Source organism: Neolamprologus brichardi, chromosome 1, assembly GCF_056152115.1.
Source record: "Neolamprologus brichardi isolate AB-2024 chromosome 1, ASM5615211v1, whole genome shotgun sequence".
Classification (NCBI taxonomy): Eukaryota; Metazoa; Chordata; class Actinopteri; order Cichliformes; family Cichlidae; genus Neolamprologus; species Neolamprologus brichardi.
The window spans coordinates 22,488,009-22,502,749 of NC_142104.1; the positions used below are offsets into that span (position 1 = coordinate 22,488,009).

The 14,741-nt window shown below is 39.8% G+C and overlaps 2 protein-coding genes across 2 annotated transcripts; both read left to right on the forward strand.

Annotated features, from left to right (window-relative positions):
* The first annotated feature begins 5,042 nt into the window (after positions 1 to 5,042).
* Positions 5,043 to 7,911, forward strand: rplp2b (ribosomal protein, large P2b). Its single transcript, XM_006780272.2, has 5 exons — positions 5,043 to 5,136; positions 5,952 to 6,075; positions 6,195 to 6,243; positions 7,272 to 7,367; positions 7,794 to 7,911. The coding sequence occupies exons 2-5, from the start codon at positions 5,953 to 5,955 to the stop codon at positions 7,868 to 7,870; spliced, it is 345 nt and encodes a 114-aa protein (XP_006780335.1). The 5' UTR covers positions 5,043 to 5,136; position 5,952; the 3' UTR covers positions 7,871 to 7,911.
* A 2,981-nt stretch (positions 7,912 to 10,892) lies between these two features.
* Positions 10,893 to 13,775, forward strand: fth1a (ferritin, heavy polypeptide 1a). Its single transcript, XM_006780273.3, has 5 exons — positions 10,893 to 11,178; positions 11,848 to 11,953; positions 12,501 to 12,647; positions 12,974 to 13,099; positions 13,351 to 13,775. The coding sequence occupies exons 2-5, from the start codon at positions 11,852 to 11,854 to the stop codon at positions 13,507 to 13,509; spliced, it is 534 nt and encodes a 177-aa protein (XP_006780336.2). The 5' UTR covers positions 10,893 to 11,178; positions 11,848 to 11,851; the 3' UTR covers positions 13,510 to 13,775.
* Positions 13,776 to 14,741: the final 966 nt, after the last annotated feature.

Consider the following 14,741-nt stretch of genomic DNA (forward strand, 5'->3'; position numbering starts at 1 on the left):
GGCTCAATAAACCGTGCTTAAGTTTATGACTTTTAAACGTGTTTTTCCACTATCTGTTACACGTTACATTCATTTTTAGAAAGAAAGACACATCTCTGTCACTCTTGTGGTACAAGGTAGGTGTCAAAAAGGTAAATCTATAAAGAAAAGAGTAGTATGGCAGCAGCGCAGCATGAAAAAGGTGGGTCGTGTGATCAGAAATGGTAACATGGACCCTTCAGTGAATTCACAAGGCAAATTGGAAAGTGTTGCTGAGGGTGCTGGAGCCAGTTGCTAGTCTATTGCAGGCCTAGCAGAGAGAGAAAGACAGCCATTCACACTCCCATTTAAACTTTGGGCCAATTTAGTCATCAGTTAACCTAACATGCATGTCTTTGGAGCTGGAAGGCACAAAGAGAATGTGTAAGCTCCATGTAGAAATCTGTTCATCTCATCTGCAAATGATTTCTGCTATGCGGATACTTTCTAAGAGCAAAGACACAGGGAATAAGGAAAACTCTGGAAGATGAACTGATGATTCCTGCTGTCAGAAGAGGTGCAGTCTCAGCAGGTTTTAGCTGCTTGTGTTCTGCTAACCCTGCATGCAAAATAGTACAAAAATAATGAAGCAAAAATAACATCATCTTCTTTCTGCTGCTCTCTTCAGGGGTCTGCCTCCATCTCACCCTATCAAACATCCTCCAGTCCTCTGTGTGTCCTTCTTCACTACATCCAGGAACAATCCTCCTTTCCTGGTAGCTCCATCTTAAACATCCTCTGTCATTTCTTATCCTTTCCATTATGGTCACTCCCGTCTTTTTAACTCTGCCACCTCCAGCTTGCCCTGCTGTTTTATTGTCAGTGCCACCATCTCCAAACCAAACCATACATCACAGCAGGTCTCATCTTATAAACTTTCACTTTTTCTGCTGTTCTTCTCCCACACTCACCCCTCACCCCTTTTCTACACCCTGCCTGCACTCTCCTCTTCACGTCTCTTGTGCAATTAAAATCAATTTAATTAAATTTTATTTATATAGCACCAAATCCCAACAACAGTTGCCTTGAGGCGCTGTAAAGTAAAGATTCTACAATGATAGCTAGAGAGAAAACCACAATAATCATAACCCTCCTATGAGCAGGCACTTTGGTGACAGTGGGAAGGAAAAACTCCCTTTTAACAATAAGAAACCTCCGGCAGAACCAGGCTAACATAAGGACGGCCATCTACAGTCTCCAGTGGAGGGTGAGGGGAGGAAGACAGGACAAAAAACACACTGTGGAAAAGAGCCCCTGTCCGTTGCTTCGGATGGGCCCCCAGGTTTTCAAACTCAACTGAACTAATGCAGTTACACTGGTCTCATTAAGCATTTTTAGTTGATAAAACTAAGTATTTGACGTATTTTTAATTTGGAAATTAAACCTCGCCTGCTTACTTGTTCACTAGATGGAAAAATGTCCATTGCATAAGCAAAAAAACTGTAAATAGAAAAGCACTGGCCTTTCTATCAGCTAAAAAGAAGAGACACTAATCAACCAGCATGAGTCAGTGTGGAGAACTGAACTATCAGTGGAGGAAGCAGCTGTGATTTCCCAGCTCAACAAAACAAATATAGGCCTGGTGATCTTTATGGACCCAGGCAATATTTATGTTTTTTTTTTTTATTGCACAGTTGTTGTTGTTTCTCTTCTTTCACTCCAGGATGTTTAATTATTTTTTGAAACATGCAGCACTACTTGTTATGGCATAGAGGAAATGGTCAAATATTTGCTTTCACATACTTCCAGACACAAGATCGTCACCAAAACTAAAAGGTAAGGAAACGTGGTCGGAGCATTATGGAAATACCCAAATGGATGTGAAAGTAGAACATAAAAATAAAATCACAACAAGGACAATCGGGAGTAAGTTCAGAATTCCATTGAAAACTGTATTAATCATTAGATGCATATAGAAAAATTAAGTAGCACAGAAACTGGAAATTCGTTGTCTGAATAAACACGGCCTTTGTGTGAATGTGATTTATAAGCCTTTTTCACAGCAGCTATTTTGACTTCTCTAGCATAACCAACTATGGCTCTATGCCACAAACATATAGACATACTATGTGGCAGGTTGAAATTAATTTCATAACTGACGTCACACAATCACACAAAGACAGACACGGCCATCAGGGGTAGAGCGAAATGCATAGGATAACAGAGGGGAACAAAGGAACGAATGACATGACTGCATGAAGGTCAGCAGTTCTTTTGTGTCCATCGTTTTCCTTTATATTTGAAATATATTCAATGAGTCATCTCTGTGGGCTGAATGCTCCAGAGGACGGAGGAGCTGACACTCATTGATATCCAGAGATATTTTCTGTTGGCTCCTTCCACAAAAAAGGAAAGATAAAGTACAAATCCATAAAAACAAGTATTTAATATGATACTTTGTTAGTTTTTTTCCTAAAGTTTTTTCAATGCAAAGATAAATTGTTAACATTCACAAATATCAAGGCTAATAATACACTATACAGACAAAGGTATTGGGCCACACTTCTTAATCTTTGATATTTTAAAAGTAAACATTAAAAGGTTCTATTGGGGCTTGTAGTAAAAAGCACTTAAGCCACCAACACTCTGCAGACTCAGAAACTGCAGCGCTCCAAACCTCCTCTGGCATTAACATCAACATGGAGACTGTGCACAGGTAGCTTTGAGGTACGAATTGCCATGAATGATGAAATCCAGAAATAAATACAGAAATAAATCCAGATATAAATGCTTACTCACTAAATGTTATACATCCAAGTTCGTTTAAGACAACAGTCTGTCTATCTGACAAGTATCCCTCTCAGGTAACTCCTGCAAGTTTGCTGCTCTTGTCAGTATTAAGTAGTCTTTGCACCCCATCCAGACTGTATATGTCTGAGAGGAAGGAGGTCTGTAACAAGAGCTTGGGCCTGTTCTCCTGGAACCAAGCAGTGCACGTGACAGCGATTCATTAGAGCTGGTTGTTCACACTACAGCTTGAGAGCACAGCCCAGCTGCTGCCTTCTCATGGCATTGACGCCATCCGTCGCAGGCTCTCATGTGTGGATGGCTCACTTCGTCTCTTCTGGCAACTGAAATCAATCACACCCAGGACCAAACGCAGCAGCAGCAGGGACAGAAGAAGAGGCAGGAGGCCAAACCGGACCAGGAGCCAAGTGAGCAGTAGCAGCAGACAAGGAGGAAGAAACTGATTCATGTTCATATACAGTGTAACACACACTGAAATGGTTAGAGGAGAGCTGCTGCAGAGTCACGAAAGCACAAAGCTTCATGTGCAAAAAGATGCAGATGATTTATAGATATTATCTGATTATTATCTTATCTTATACATGAGTATTGACCCAAATAATGAGGTGGGGATGGACTTCTGCAAACAGCACCAGAAGAAGGCTGATAAAAGTCTCCTGGATGAGATACAAATATGGATTCCCAGTAACCTTTGTGAATCATTTAAGATTTTATTTACTTTTCCTGTTTAACTGGACAGAGTGCAAATTAAAAAACAAGCGAACTATAATTTAATGTTGCACTATGCTGAAATAAATCTCAGAGGTTTGTTCCCACCCATCTTGAAAGATCACAAGATTAAAATAATACATAAATGTCTTTACTGCTTTTCTTCTTGTTTAGTTCCTCACTCTCTAACAGGGTTATGATTAGGCTTTACAAACGTCTCTAATACTGTATTATTAGTTAATTAGCAACTGATTACGATTATGCATTATATTTGGCACTATGTAAACAAAAAACAGCTGTTTTTTGCGACATTGATTTGTCCATATTATAACCCTGGCTCCCTGGAAGTTAGTTCCAAAGAAACTCAGCCCACAACTTGTAAACTTTTACATTTATTCACAGTTGGTCAAGTTTCATAAATAATTTATAATCAAAGAAAAATGTCCACAGGATGTCCAGTCTAGGCCTCCAAGTGTCCACAGCCAATCCACTCACATACTCAGCACAGGAGCCCCACAAGGTTGCGGCTGGAGCCCTTCTCTTTACTCTACATACCCTGTATGCATATGACTGCACACCACGTTGTAACACAAAACCCATCACTGAGTCCACAGACAATGCCATGGCGGGGCTTATCAGTGGAGGAGATGACTCTGCCTGCAGAGGTTCAGAAGCTGACAGGCTGATGTGCTAAAAACAAGTTGGTTCTAAATACCAACAGGACCAGAGAGCTGATAATTGATTTCAGGAGAAGTCAGAATGGCCACTTACCACTGAACATACAGTGCTGTTCTCAGGAAACAGTCTGTGTTATTCTTTTTTTAATGAGGCAGTGCGTGTTGTGTGTCCATGTGAGGTCCCTGAAACCGGAGACTCTCTCAAGCTCCCTTATGTATACAGTGCTGTGAAAAACTATTTGGCCTCTTCCTGATTTCTGTCTTTTTTTCATATTTGTTCACAACACTGTATATGGAAAAGGGTTGGAGAAAGTGTCTAGTTTCAGGGGCCTCACCCAGACACACAACACACATTGCCTCGTCACAAAAAGTACAACATAGACTGTTTCCTGAGAACTCCTGAGAAATTAATTTTCAAGGAAGTGTACAGTGTCACTTTTTTTTTTACACAGTGACATTAAAGTAACCTTGATTCTTGTAAAAGTGACATTTCATCCAGCACTTCATATCAATAAAACATGTAGTTACAAGCTCCAAATCTTTTATACAGGATATGAGTACATCAGAGGGACAGCTTAGTTTGAACGGTTTGAAAGCAAAGTTAGAGAGACAAAGGATGTTGAATATGATGATGAGATGCCAGTTAGGAGCAAAAGAGTAAGACCACAAAACTGATTCATAGAGTGAGAGATGGAGGACATGGAGAGGTGAAATTAAGGCAGATATTTAATCCACTGTGGCAACTCCTAGGGGGGACACGAAGAAGAAGAAGAAGAATGTATTTTTTGTGTAATATTTCGCGTTAGGTAAAGTTTTTACACCGAGGTTGCAAACACACTCCTGAGCAGCAGGCCTCGCCTCGGTTCCTGCTTACTTTTAATGCTCTTACGAAGAAGAAAGGCTACTTTGCTTTTTTCCGGTGACGTAACTTCCTTTCTGTCCGTGCTAACCTCAGAGTGAACACGCGCTCTCCTATCTAGCTCAAGTAAGTTTGGTTTTAAAACGTAAATAATGTATTAAACACTAAGAAAGTAAGTGAGCCACCCAGATAAGCATGTACACTTCCAGCCCAGGCATTTTAAGAATATTAAAGAGCGTTTAGCCGACATTAATTCCTTTCTTTGGCTCCCGGAGCTTACGCTAGGTTGGCTAATGGTAGCGGAGAGCCGCATGGGTGTTAAAATTATGCCGTGTTTTCCCACATTGTCGCATTTTTGAGGATTTATAGAGGTAGAGAAAACAGTATTTTAGTAGAAGCATATTCAATGTTCTAAAATATGTAGTTTTTAGATGAGTGGACGATGAGTATCGGCTGTAAAGTAAAGCAGCGAACTTCTGTTTTACTGAAAATCGCCGTAATAACTCAGAAATGCGTTGGGATCACAGTCCTGTAGCCAAACCCAGGAAAAAACTGACCCCTAAAGGGGTCGACCCTACGTCTTTTGATGTTTTTTGTTTGTTTTTGTTTTTTTGTTAAATGATGCACTAACAGGGACGATATGTAATATTCCCCTGCTGTGATGAAGCCATATATTTCTTATATACTGTAACATTTTCACATAAAAATCAGAGATTGAGCTTTTGAGGCATACCATGACTTTCTCCAGGCTTTGATTTTCATATAAAAATTTAGCATATGCCGATAATGAAGAAAAATTAACATGTTTGTATGAGTTGTTGTGTTTCCACTTTTGTTAATGCAAAAACAGATTGTCTGAACTTTAGACATAACTCATTTTCCTGTGTCCACAAAAACGTCCCGCATGGTTACTAATGTTTCCAGTAAACTTGGTGTTTCAGGATGCGTTACGTTGCTGCTTACCTGCTGGCTGCCCTCGGTGGCAATGAAAACCCTGATGCCAAGGACATCAAGAAGATCCTGGAGAGCGTTGGCATTGAAATCGATGACACACGCCTCGACAAGGTACACAGCCACCTGCTCTTCTTTGTGTTTTATTACTGTTGTGGCTTCAGTTTTTCCCTGCAGCTGGTTCCTACCTTTAGGTTATGTTTATAATTGCGTCTATCTTTCTCTCTCAACAGGTTATCAGTGAGCTGAAGGGCAAGAACGTGAATGACGTTATTACCACAGGTGAGTTTCCCACTGTTTCATTTATGTGTGTGAGACCATGATTAATTTTGGTTTACAATTTTGTTTGGCTGAAATGTTGTTAGGTCTGACAGTTTAGAATTAAATGGCTTAAGGCAGTATTTTAATACTGACATGGACTCCCTGCAGGGGTCTGAACTAGTTTATGATATTGGATACTGTGACTGGTGATAAACTCATTTGACACACAGGGAAAACAGATTTAAGGGTAAAAAAAAAAAAGAGTTTTTTGAAAATATGAGTGAACTAAGCTCTCAATGCTGGATTCCTCCGTAATGGAGGATGGCACACTGTGTGTGGACCACAGTTATACTGGAGAATTTGTTCATTGAAAATGGTTCATAAGGGTATTGTGCATAGACAAATTACTTATTGTATGCACAAATTATACTTCTTAATTATTTTTTATTAGTCATCTTACACACTCAGTGCAATAAGAGTAAAAAACAGAAACCCAGTATCAAGTTTAAAATACTAAAAAAAGAACTCATTACTAAACTACTACTAAAAAAGATACAGCTAAGAACAATGGAATGAAATATAAACATCATAATGTAGAGTACTGCAGATGGGCAGAAAAGTGGCACAGTATTAAAGGTTAATATCAGTGCTACTTGTAATGCAAAAACAATCCTAAAATACAGTTGGGATGTTGTGAGTGAAAGTTGCAAAACATCAATATTTCATTTTCTTATTTGGGTCTTCGTGATAGCTGATCTTGCACCCTATATGTGGGCTGAAATAAAATATTTTATGAGTGTGTCATGGTGCATTTGCTGTAATAATGTCAAGAGTTTTCTTGCCATAGTTTCTATAAACCCGCAGTGCATGATATCCCATTGGACAAAGTGAATCGATTTGAATATAAGATAAGAAAAAGGTTGTATTTAAGCAGATGTGTAAAGTCAGACCACATGTAACGGACCGTTTCTGACCTCTGTCTTGTTTCTGACTGCTGAGTGTCGATGTTATCACTTGTGCTTCATGTCTGCCAACTCGTGTCTCCTCAGGTTACGGTAAGCTGGCCAGCATGCCAGCAGGTGGTGCCGTAGCCGTTGCCAGCTCTGCAGCTGCTGGCTCGGGTGGAGCCGCAGCTCCTGCTGCAGGTGAGCAATGCAGCTTAGCACCTTGTTTGGCACCATCAATCATATTAGCCACTTTGTGATTTTGCCTTCACCTTGTATGTTTGTACGACTACATGGAGCCAAATAATGATCTGTTGACATGAAAGATGCATCTACACAAGTTAATCCACACAAAATCCGTACTATACTGGGTAAATACAGTGCAGGCATTTTAATTTATTCTATGGTTTTTTAGTTGAATGGTTTTAGAATGAGGCCTTTTTTGTTTTCATATTAATACAGCAGCGTGTAAGAAACGCTCAACAAAAACTGGGAAATTCCAAAATAAAAATCAGTTGCATTTAAATATATTTTAAAACAACCGCTATATTAGGCAACCATGTGAGCAGGTTGCTGTGTCATGGTGATGACAGCAGGAAGTGATGTCAAGTGCTTTTTGTTTTTCAGCTGAGGAGAAGAAAGAGGAGAAGAAGGAAGAGTCTGAGGAGTCCGATGACGACATGGGATTCGGCCTTTTCGATTAAACTCCTTGAACTGATCAATAAAGTTTTTACAAAATCCCTCATATGCAGCTTTTCTCTTTACTTTAAAACTTTGGGAGGGGGGGGGGAGGGGGTTGTGTAATTTGACCTGATCGGGCCTATTCTTTGTTCGGGTATGTGATCTTATTCAGTTTAATGGAGGAAAAAAAACCTGAAAAGGCTCTGGCTGATGAAATTGAGCCCAGTGCTCAGTGGATGGCGCTGTGGAGCCTTTGAGCGCTAAAGCAGACGACACCAGATCCTTCATTTTTGGGGTTTTGTTCAGCGGTTTGAATTATCCACGAGCTTAGACGCAGATATCCACACTTGACACCTGTGTGGCTAACACTTAAATTATTAACAGCTAGGGATAAAGTGTCACGTGACGGCGAACTGCTGCCGGCACGGCTGAAGCTGCACGTAGTCCTCTGCGTCAGCAGCAGTGAGCTTCCGAGGGGAAAAAGCAAAGTTGCAAAAAAGAAGTATTCGTTTTGAGGAAAAGAAAGGATGCTGCTGCTTCAATTGCATAGCGTAAAGGTAAATAAGACAGTTGTGTAAAGGATAAACGCTTAAGAGAAGACTGATTTGCAGTGCTTGATGTGAGTAAAACGTAAAACTACATGTATGTAAAATTGGAACGTTGGTCTAGAAATGATACTTTTATGGTTAATTTATTAGATTTTAGCAGGGAACAAACGGTTTTACAAAACAGCTTAGGTGTAATAAGTAACGTGTTGGAAGCAATAATAAAATTAAAACAAACACTCTCCTGAAAGCATATATTATCAGCGTGTAAAGGTCAACACCCAGAATGTAAATTATTCACCACAGTATAAACCGCGCAGGCGTCCAGTATCAAGAGCAATTTTCTCTCATTATATGGGACCAAACATCACATGTTGTTTTTATTGACTGAGAGTTATACTGAATGCCTCTTCCAAGTACCTAGGGTGAGAAGGTGTCCTGCTTCACGTGGAGCTTTTATACCTTGAACCCTTGTCCCACATATTAGGACATTGCCCTATATTTGGCTCTTGTTTAAAAGAGACAGACAGATAGCTCCCTAGAAAGATTTGGCTCAAATATGGATTCGTTCCTACTGAAAACTAAAGATCAAATGCTGAAATATTTGCGTCCTTGTAAAAAGCTTTACATTTTTAATTTAAAAACAATTACAGCACATTTGTTCTTTTTTTATGATCCGTGCCAAAACTTTAACCCAAACACCTTGTGCGTGTTTATTTTTCAAGTTAGATACATAAAATTTTTTTCAAACAACCTCCAAACTTTAGAAATGGGTTCCAAGCAAACATACACTCAGTGGACAATTTGTTGAGTGCACCTGTTCAACAGCTTGATAATGTAAATACCTAAAATCAGCCAATCACACCGCAGCGGCTCAGTGCAAGTAGGTTTTTAAGGATGGTCACAATGACTTGCTGGTTCAAACCAGTTCAAACCAAGCTAGCATCACAATGGGGGAAGAAAGGTGATTCAAGTGACTCTGAACGTGGTTGCTGGTGTCAGATGGGCTGGTCTGAGTGTTTCAGAAACTGCTGATCTATTGGGATTTTCCCACACAAACATTTCTAGGGTTTACGGAGTATGAAAAAGAGAAATTATGCAGTTTCTCTGGATGAAAAGCCTTGTTGATGTCAGAGGAGAATTGCCAGACTTGCTTCAAACTCTGGAAAACAACAGTTACCGAAATAACCACTCATTACAACAAAGGTGTGCAGAAGGGCATAACTGGATACACAAAACCTGAAGCAGATACGCAGCAGAAGACCACACTGTGTGCTACTCTTGTCTGCAAAGAATGGGAAACGGAGGCTACAATTCACACAAACTCACCAAAATTGTACAACAAAAGACTGGATAAATGTTGATCTCATGAGTCTAAATTTCTGCTCCCACATTCAGAATCCTGATCAGAATTTGGTGTAAACAAGATGAAAATACTGATCCATACTGTCTTGGATCAGTGGTTCAGACTAGCAGTAGTGGTGAAAAGATGTGGGGATATTTTTTCACCATGCTTTGAGCCCCTTAGTATCAACTGGGCATTATTTAAACACCACAGCCCATCTGAGTACTGTTATTGACCATGTCCATCCATTTATGACTACAATGCACTTATTTGTGGATAGCTACTTCCAGCAGAATAATGTGCCATGTCACAAAGCTTGAATCATCTCAAACTGTTTTTTTGAACATGACAATAAGTTCACTACACAAATGATCTCCATGGACACCAGATCTCAATCCAGTAGAGCACCTTTGGGGTGTGGTGGGTCAGGAAATGTACATCATGGAGTGAGTGTGTGATGCTGTCACATCAATATGAACCAAAATCTCTGAGGAGTGTTTATAGCACCTTGTTAAATCTAGGTGATAAAGAGTTAAGCTGGTCCACTTGTACTAGAAATTGTGAGTGTACTCTAGATCCCAGTTTGTTGGGATCTAAGTGAGGAAAATTACACACAATGCTCCAACAAATACAGTACTTAGTATGTGCAAGCAGTGTTTATTTTTTTCTCTCTTTAAAAACAATAAGGGAAGAAACAAACAAAAACAACCCTAGGGAGAGCTGGTTGCCACTTTGGGAAACCTTGCCTTGGTAATGACACAACAAGCCTACGCTATGGATTTTTACCAAGGCAACTCCTGTACAGGGTGTCATAATGAACTTGTTAGTCATGTTCTGGTAAGTGATCATGAGACTGTTTCTTAACCTCCAATTTTCTGGAATGTTTTAATGACATAGTAAAAAAAAATAGATGAATCATTCCACGTGATCAAAGGTGAGTCAGCAGATCTTGTTACAAACCACAAACAGGACCAAAGACGTATGAACTAGTTAGTATTATCACTTCTAAGTTGACTTTGTTCACATGTGAATGAAAATGATGAAAAGGATGTTTTTAAATGAAACTAATTAAAGTCAAATAGGCTCACTAACACTGTGCTCTGATGGTCTGCCTCTTGGCCCCTCCCACATCCCCGCCCTCCGCCAGGTGACGTCACTAAGTGCTAATCTACAGGCGCCTGAGTCGAAACATTCAGTCGTGTCTCTCGTTAGCGGACAGTGAAGGTTACCTGCTTCAACAGTGCTTGAACGGCAACCTTTCAACTGTCTTTATACAGCACAGCAAGGGACCAGTCGCTCCGATACATCGAGTGAATTTAAACTTGAAACATTAGCTAGCTTAGTCAGCCTTGAAAACCACCTAGCTCGGAAGCTAACTCTTTGTTTTGCTAACAAAGCACTGCTTCGACCTCCTCTCAACAAGACCTGCCACTGAAATTTGGTAAGGAAACGTTCCCTATGTTTTCTTTTCTTATCGTTATGTTTGATTATAGATTCCAGGCTGACATTGGCTTTGTAGTTTGATAATACTGGTTCGATTTATCAGCTTCAGGTCGCAGTCAGTGTGGGCCTGTGCGCATTTGGCTGCCCAAGCTTTGCGCAGTGTTTTCAGCGCCATGTGTGGCTTCCTTCAAACACATCGTACTAAATAAATATTTACTTTATTTAAACAAGTCGAGCTTTAACCAGATTCATACTTTGCGTTGTGACTTATGTAATTGTTAAAGCCTGTTTTAATGGTAAAGAGTGCAAAGTTTAGCAGATGTTTTCATGAAACTCTTTTTTTTTTTTTCCTGATTTTTGCCTTACGTAACGTACATAGCCTAGCCCAGTGATACTGTTTGATGAACGAATCGCGTTCGTCGAACATCAAAAATACTGAGCAACACAATCAGTATTACGCAGCTGTTATGAGGTGTGACACTTACAATGAGTCGTGCTATTGTCTGAGATTCGTGGGCCAAACCCCCAAAATGTATTTAAACACAGTAAAAGGAGCCTATTTTAATAAAATAAAATAAATTAGAACCTTTTCACTGCTCTTGAACTCGTCATACTCTAATCACATTTGCAAATAGTTACTGATATAATTGTGATTTTTATGTTTCAGAACCATGAGTTCCCAGGTCAGACAGAACTTCCACCAGGACTGCGAAGCTGCAGTGAACAGGCAGATCAACCTGGAGCTGTATGCCTCCTACGTCTACTTGTCTATGGTAAGAGCAATCCATGGTGCACAGTCAGATTAAAAAGGGTTATTGAAGGACAGCTCGGTGGAAAGTACCAGTCTGTAACATCTGGTGACATTCGGGTAATAGTGCTCAGAGAAAAGGGAAGTGTGAGTAGATTTTATTTATAATCAAGGAAGTGATTTTAATTCCTTAACTAGGCTGCTATGTGGTATAAGTGCTGTGCTTGGTTTCAGTCCAGGTACAGCCATTGAGCTGAGAAAAAGGCAGGGGAAGTTGTTTCGGAGGCAGCCTACTGCCATTTAAAATGGATAAATAAATAGCCCACTATCAGAGCAAGCTGCTTTTTAAACAGGATCAGTCAAATATAAGGGAGGTTTTTAAACTGAGGGGATATTAATGTTTAGGTATTGAATTTAAAAAAAAAGGTTGAAGTTCCTTTGAGTATGTATAAAGAACAGGCAGGCAACTATGGTTTCTCTCCTCTGTATGACAAGTCCTTTTTGTTTGTAATAGTTTTGGCAGGTAGATTTTAAAAACCTTACCTAAAGTTTACAAACTTTCTTCCTTACAGTCCTACTACTTTGATCGTGATGATCAGGCATTGCGCAACTTTGCCAAGTTTTTCCATCATCAGTCGCATGAGGAGCGTGAGCACGCTGAGAAGCTAATGAAACTGCAGAACCAGAGGGGCGGAAGGATCTTCCTCCAAGACGTCAAGGTATGAGATTTGTGAAAACAAATGGACTGTAACATATGTTAACTTCTGGCTGAGTGTGAGATTGTTCTGGGCTATCTTAAGCTTCACATAGGGAGGGTTTTATAAGGACAGAGAGATACCAAGGGTGTGGGCGTGCAGAGTCTCTTATCGCTTTCGGGCAGGCAAACATGACCGCCAGAACTTGAGTGAAACGTTAAACTGCAAATCTGCTTTACGTATTCAGGAAGCTTGTTTTCTAAGTCAGGTTGGTGAACGTTTATCTTTCATTAATAAATGTCTCACTCGTTTTTTTTTTTAATTTTTATTTTATAATGCTTTAATTGCAGAAGCCAGACAGGGATGAGTGGGGCAGCGGTGTCGAGGCTCTTGAATGTGCCCTGCAGCTCGAGAAGAGTGTGAACCAGTCACTGCTGGATTTGCACAAAGTCTGCTCTGAACACAATGACCCACATGTGAGTACTAAAATATGGTGTGTATGTTACACAGCAAAGTGCAGTGAGAAGGAACACCAAAATTAAATTGTGAAAACACACACGTAAGGCATGCTGATTGGTTGTACACCTGCAAATCTGGAACTCTATTTTCTTCTGATGTGGCCTGTATGACATTTATTTTTAAAGTGAACGTATAATGCAGGAGATGTCTCACCTTACTTGTTTTTTTGTTTTGGTCTCGTCTTATTAAACGAAACTGTTTCTTTCAGATGTGTGACTTCATTGAGAATCACTACCTGGATGAGCAGGTGAAGTCTATCAAAGAGCTGGCTGACTGGGTGACCAATCTGCGCCGCATGGGCGCTCCCCAGAACGGCATGGCGGAGTACCTGTTTGACAAACACACTCTTGGCAAAGAGAGCAGCTAAATCTCTCACACCACATTTACTACAGCTTATGTGTATTTGTATCTTGCTTCAAAATGAAAAGCCATCTGCATGTTGCTGGTTAGACCTTTAAAGTTATTACTCATGTTATTATTAGAAGCCCCTGTGAGTGAGTTTGTGTTCAAACCTTCCCTATATCTTGCATGTCTCTCTGCAATTAGAAACGCTCGTCATTGCTACATATTTGCTGTATTTTAAAGCCTGGAGGTGTTACTCAGACAAAATAAACCAACCCTCTGGATTCTGAAGTTTTTTTTGTCTTTCATGTCTCTGAATGTTTCTGTGATGGTAAAAGTGCAAAAAACCTGCTCACACCAAACTTCAATCTGTTTCAGTTCCTTCTCCAGAGAAAATAAACTGCAGCTGATTGCCTTCAGATAAAAATCACATATGTTGGAGCTAAATGGCACAAATGTCAGGTCAGTTTTAAATTGTCAGCAACTGGTAGTTTAAAGTCTGGCAGAAATTCTTGTTTTAGCATAAACAAGCAAAATAGTCAGTTTAGCTGAACATAAACTGTTTTCAGAGAGCCTCAATTCTACTAAAACGTACCCACCAGAAATCCCAAATAAGCACCATAATGTTAGACTAATTGGCAGTTTGTTGTCCAAGTTTTCCAAGTTTACGTTCTCAAGCTCCCTCAGTATTTTTTTCCTCCTCAACAAAGTTTACAAAATTAATCTGGGGATTTCCAGCTTGAGCAAAGCTTGTACAGGAAATCAAGATGAAATGTCCGAGAGTCTATCTGCGTCATCAGCAGTTCCTCTGTTTTGCAGTCGCATACATGTTTTCTTCCAAGGATACAGACTGTGCCCTCTGGTTGGTATTAATTGTGACTCCCTCCAGTGGTGAGTTACAGCCAGCAAGACTAACAACAGCGCTGATGGCAAGAGTAAAGGTGTCAGCAAGGCGGAAGAATGCCTTACAAGCCGCCATAATGGAAAAAACTGCAAGTTACTAAATGCAGGATAATGTATGCCAAGGAAATGTGTTAATTAACCTACATGAAATGAAATTATTCAGGCTTCACCTAAAAAAAACTTAAGATTTATATTTTTATGGCTTGATTTGCATTTAAAAATATATTATCAACATTTAAATTATCAACATTTTATTCAGACATTGTTCAAAATTTAAAGGGATTAAACAGTAATCAATGCATTAGAGTAGCCCAATTTAAACCATGTCAGTCAAAATGCAAAAGTGAATTCATG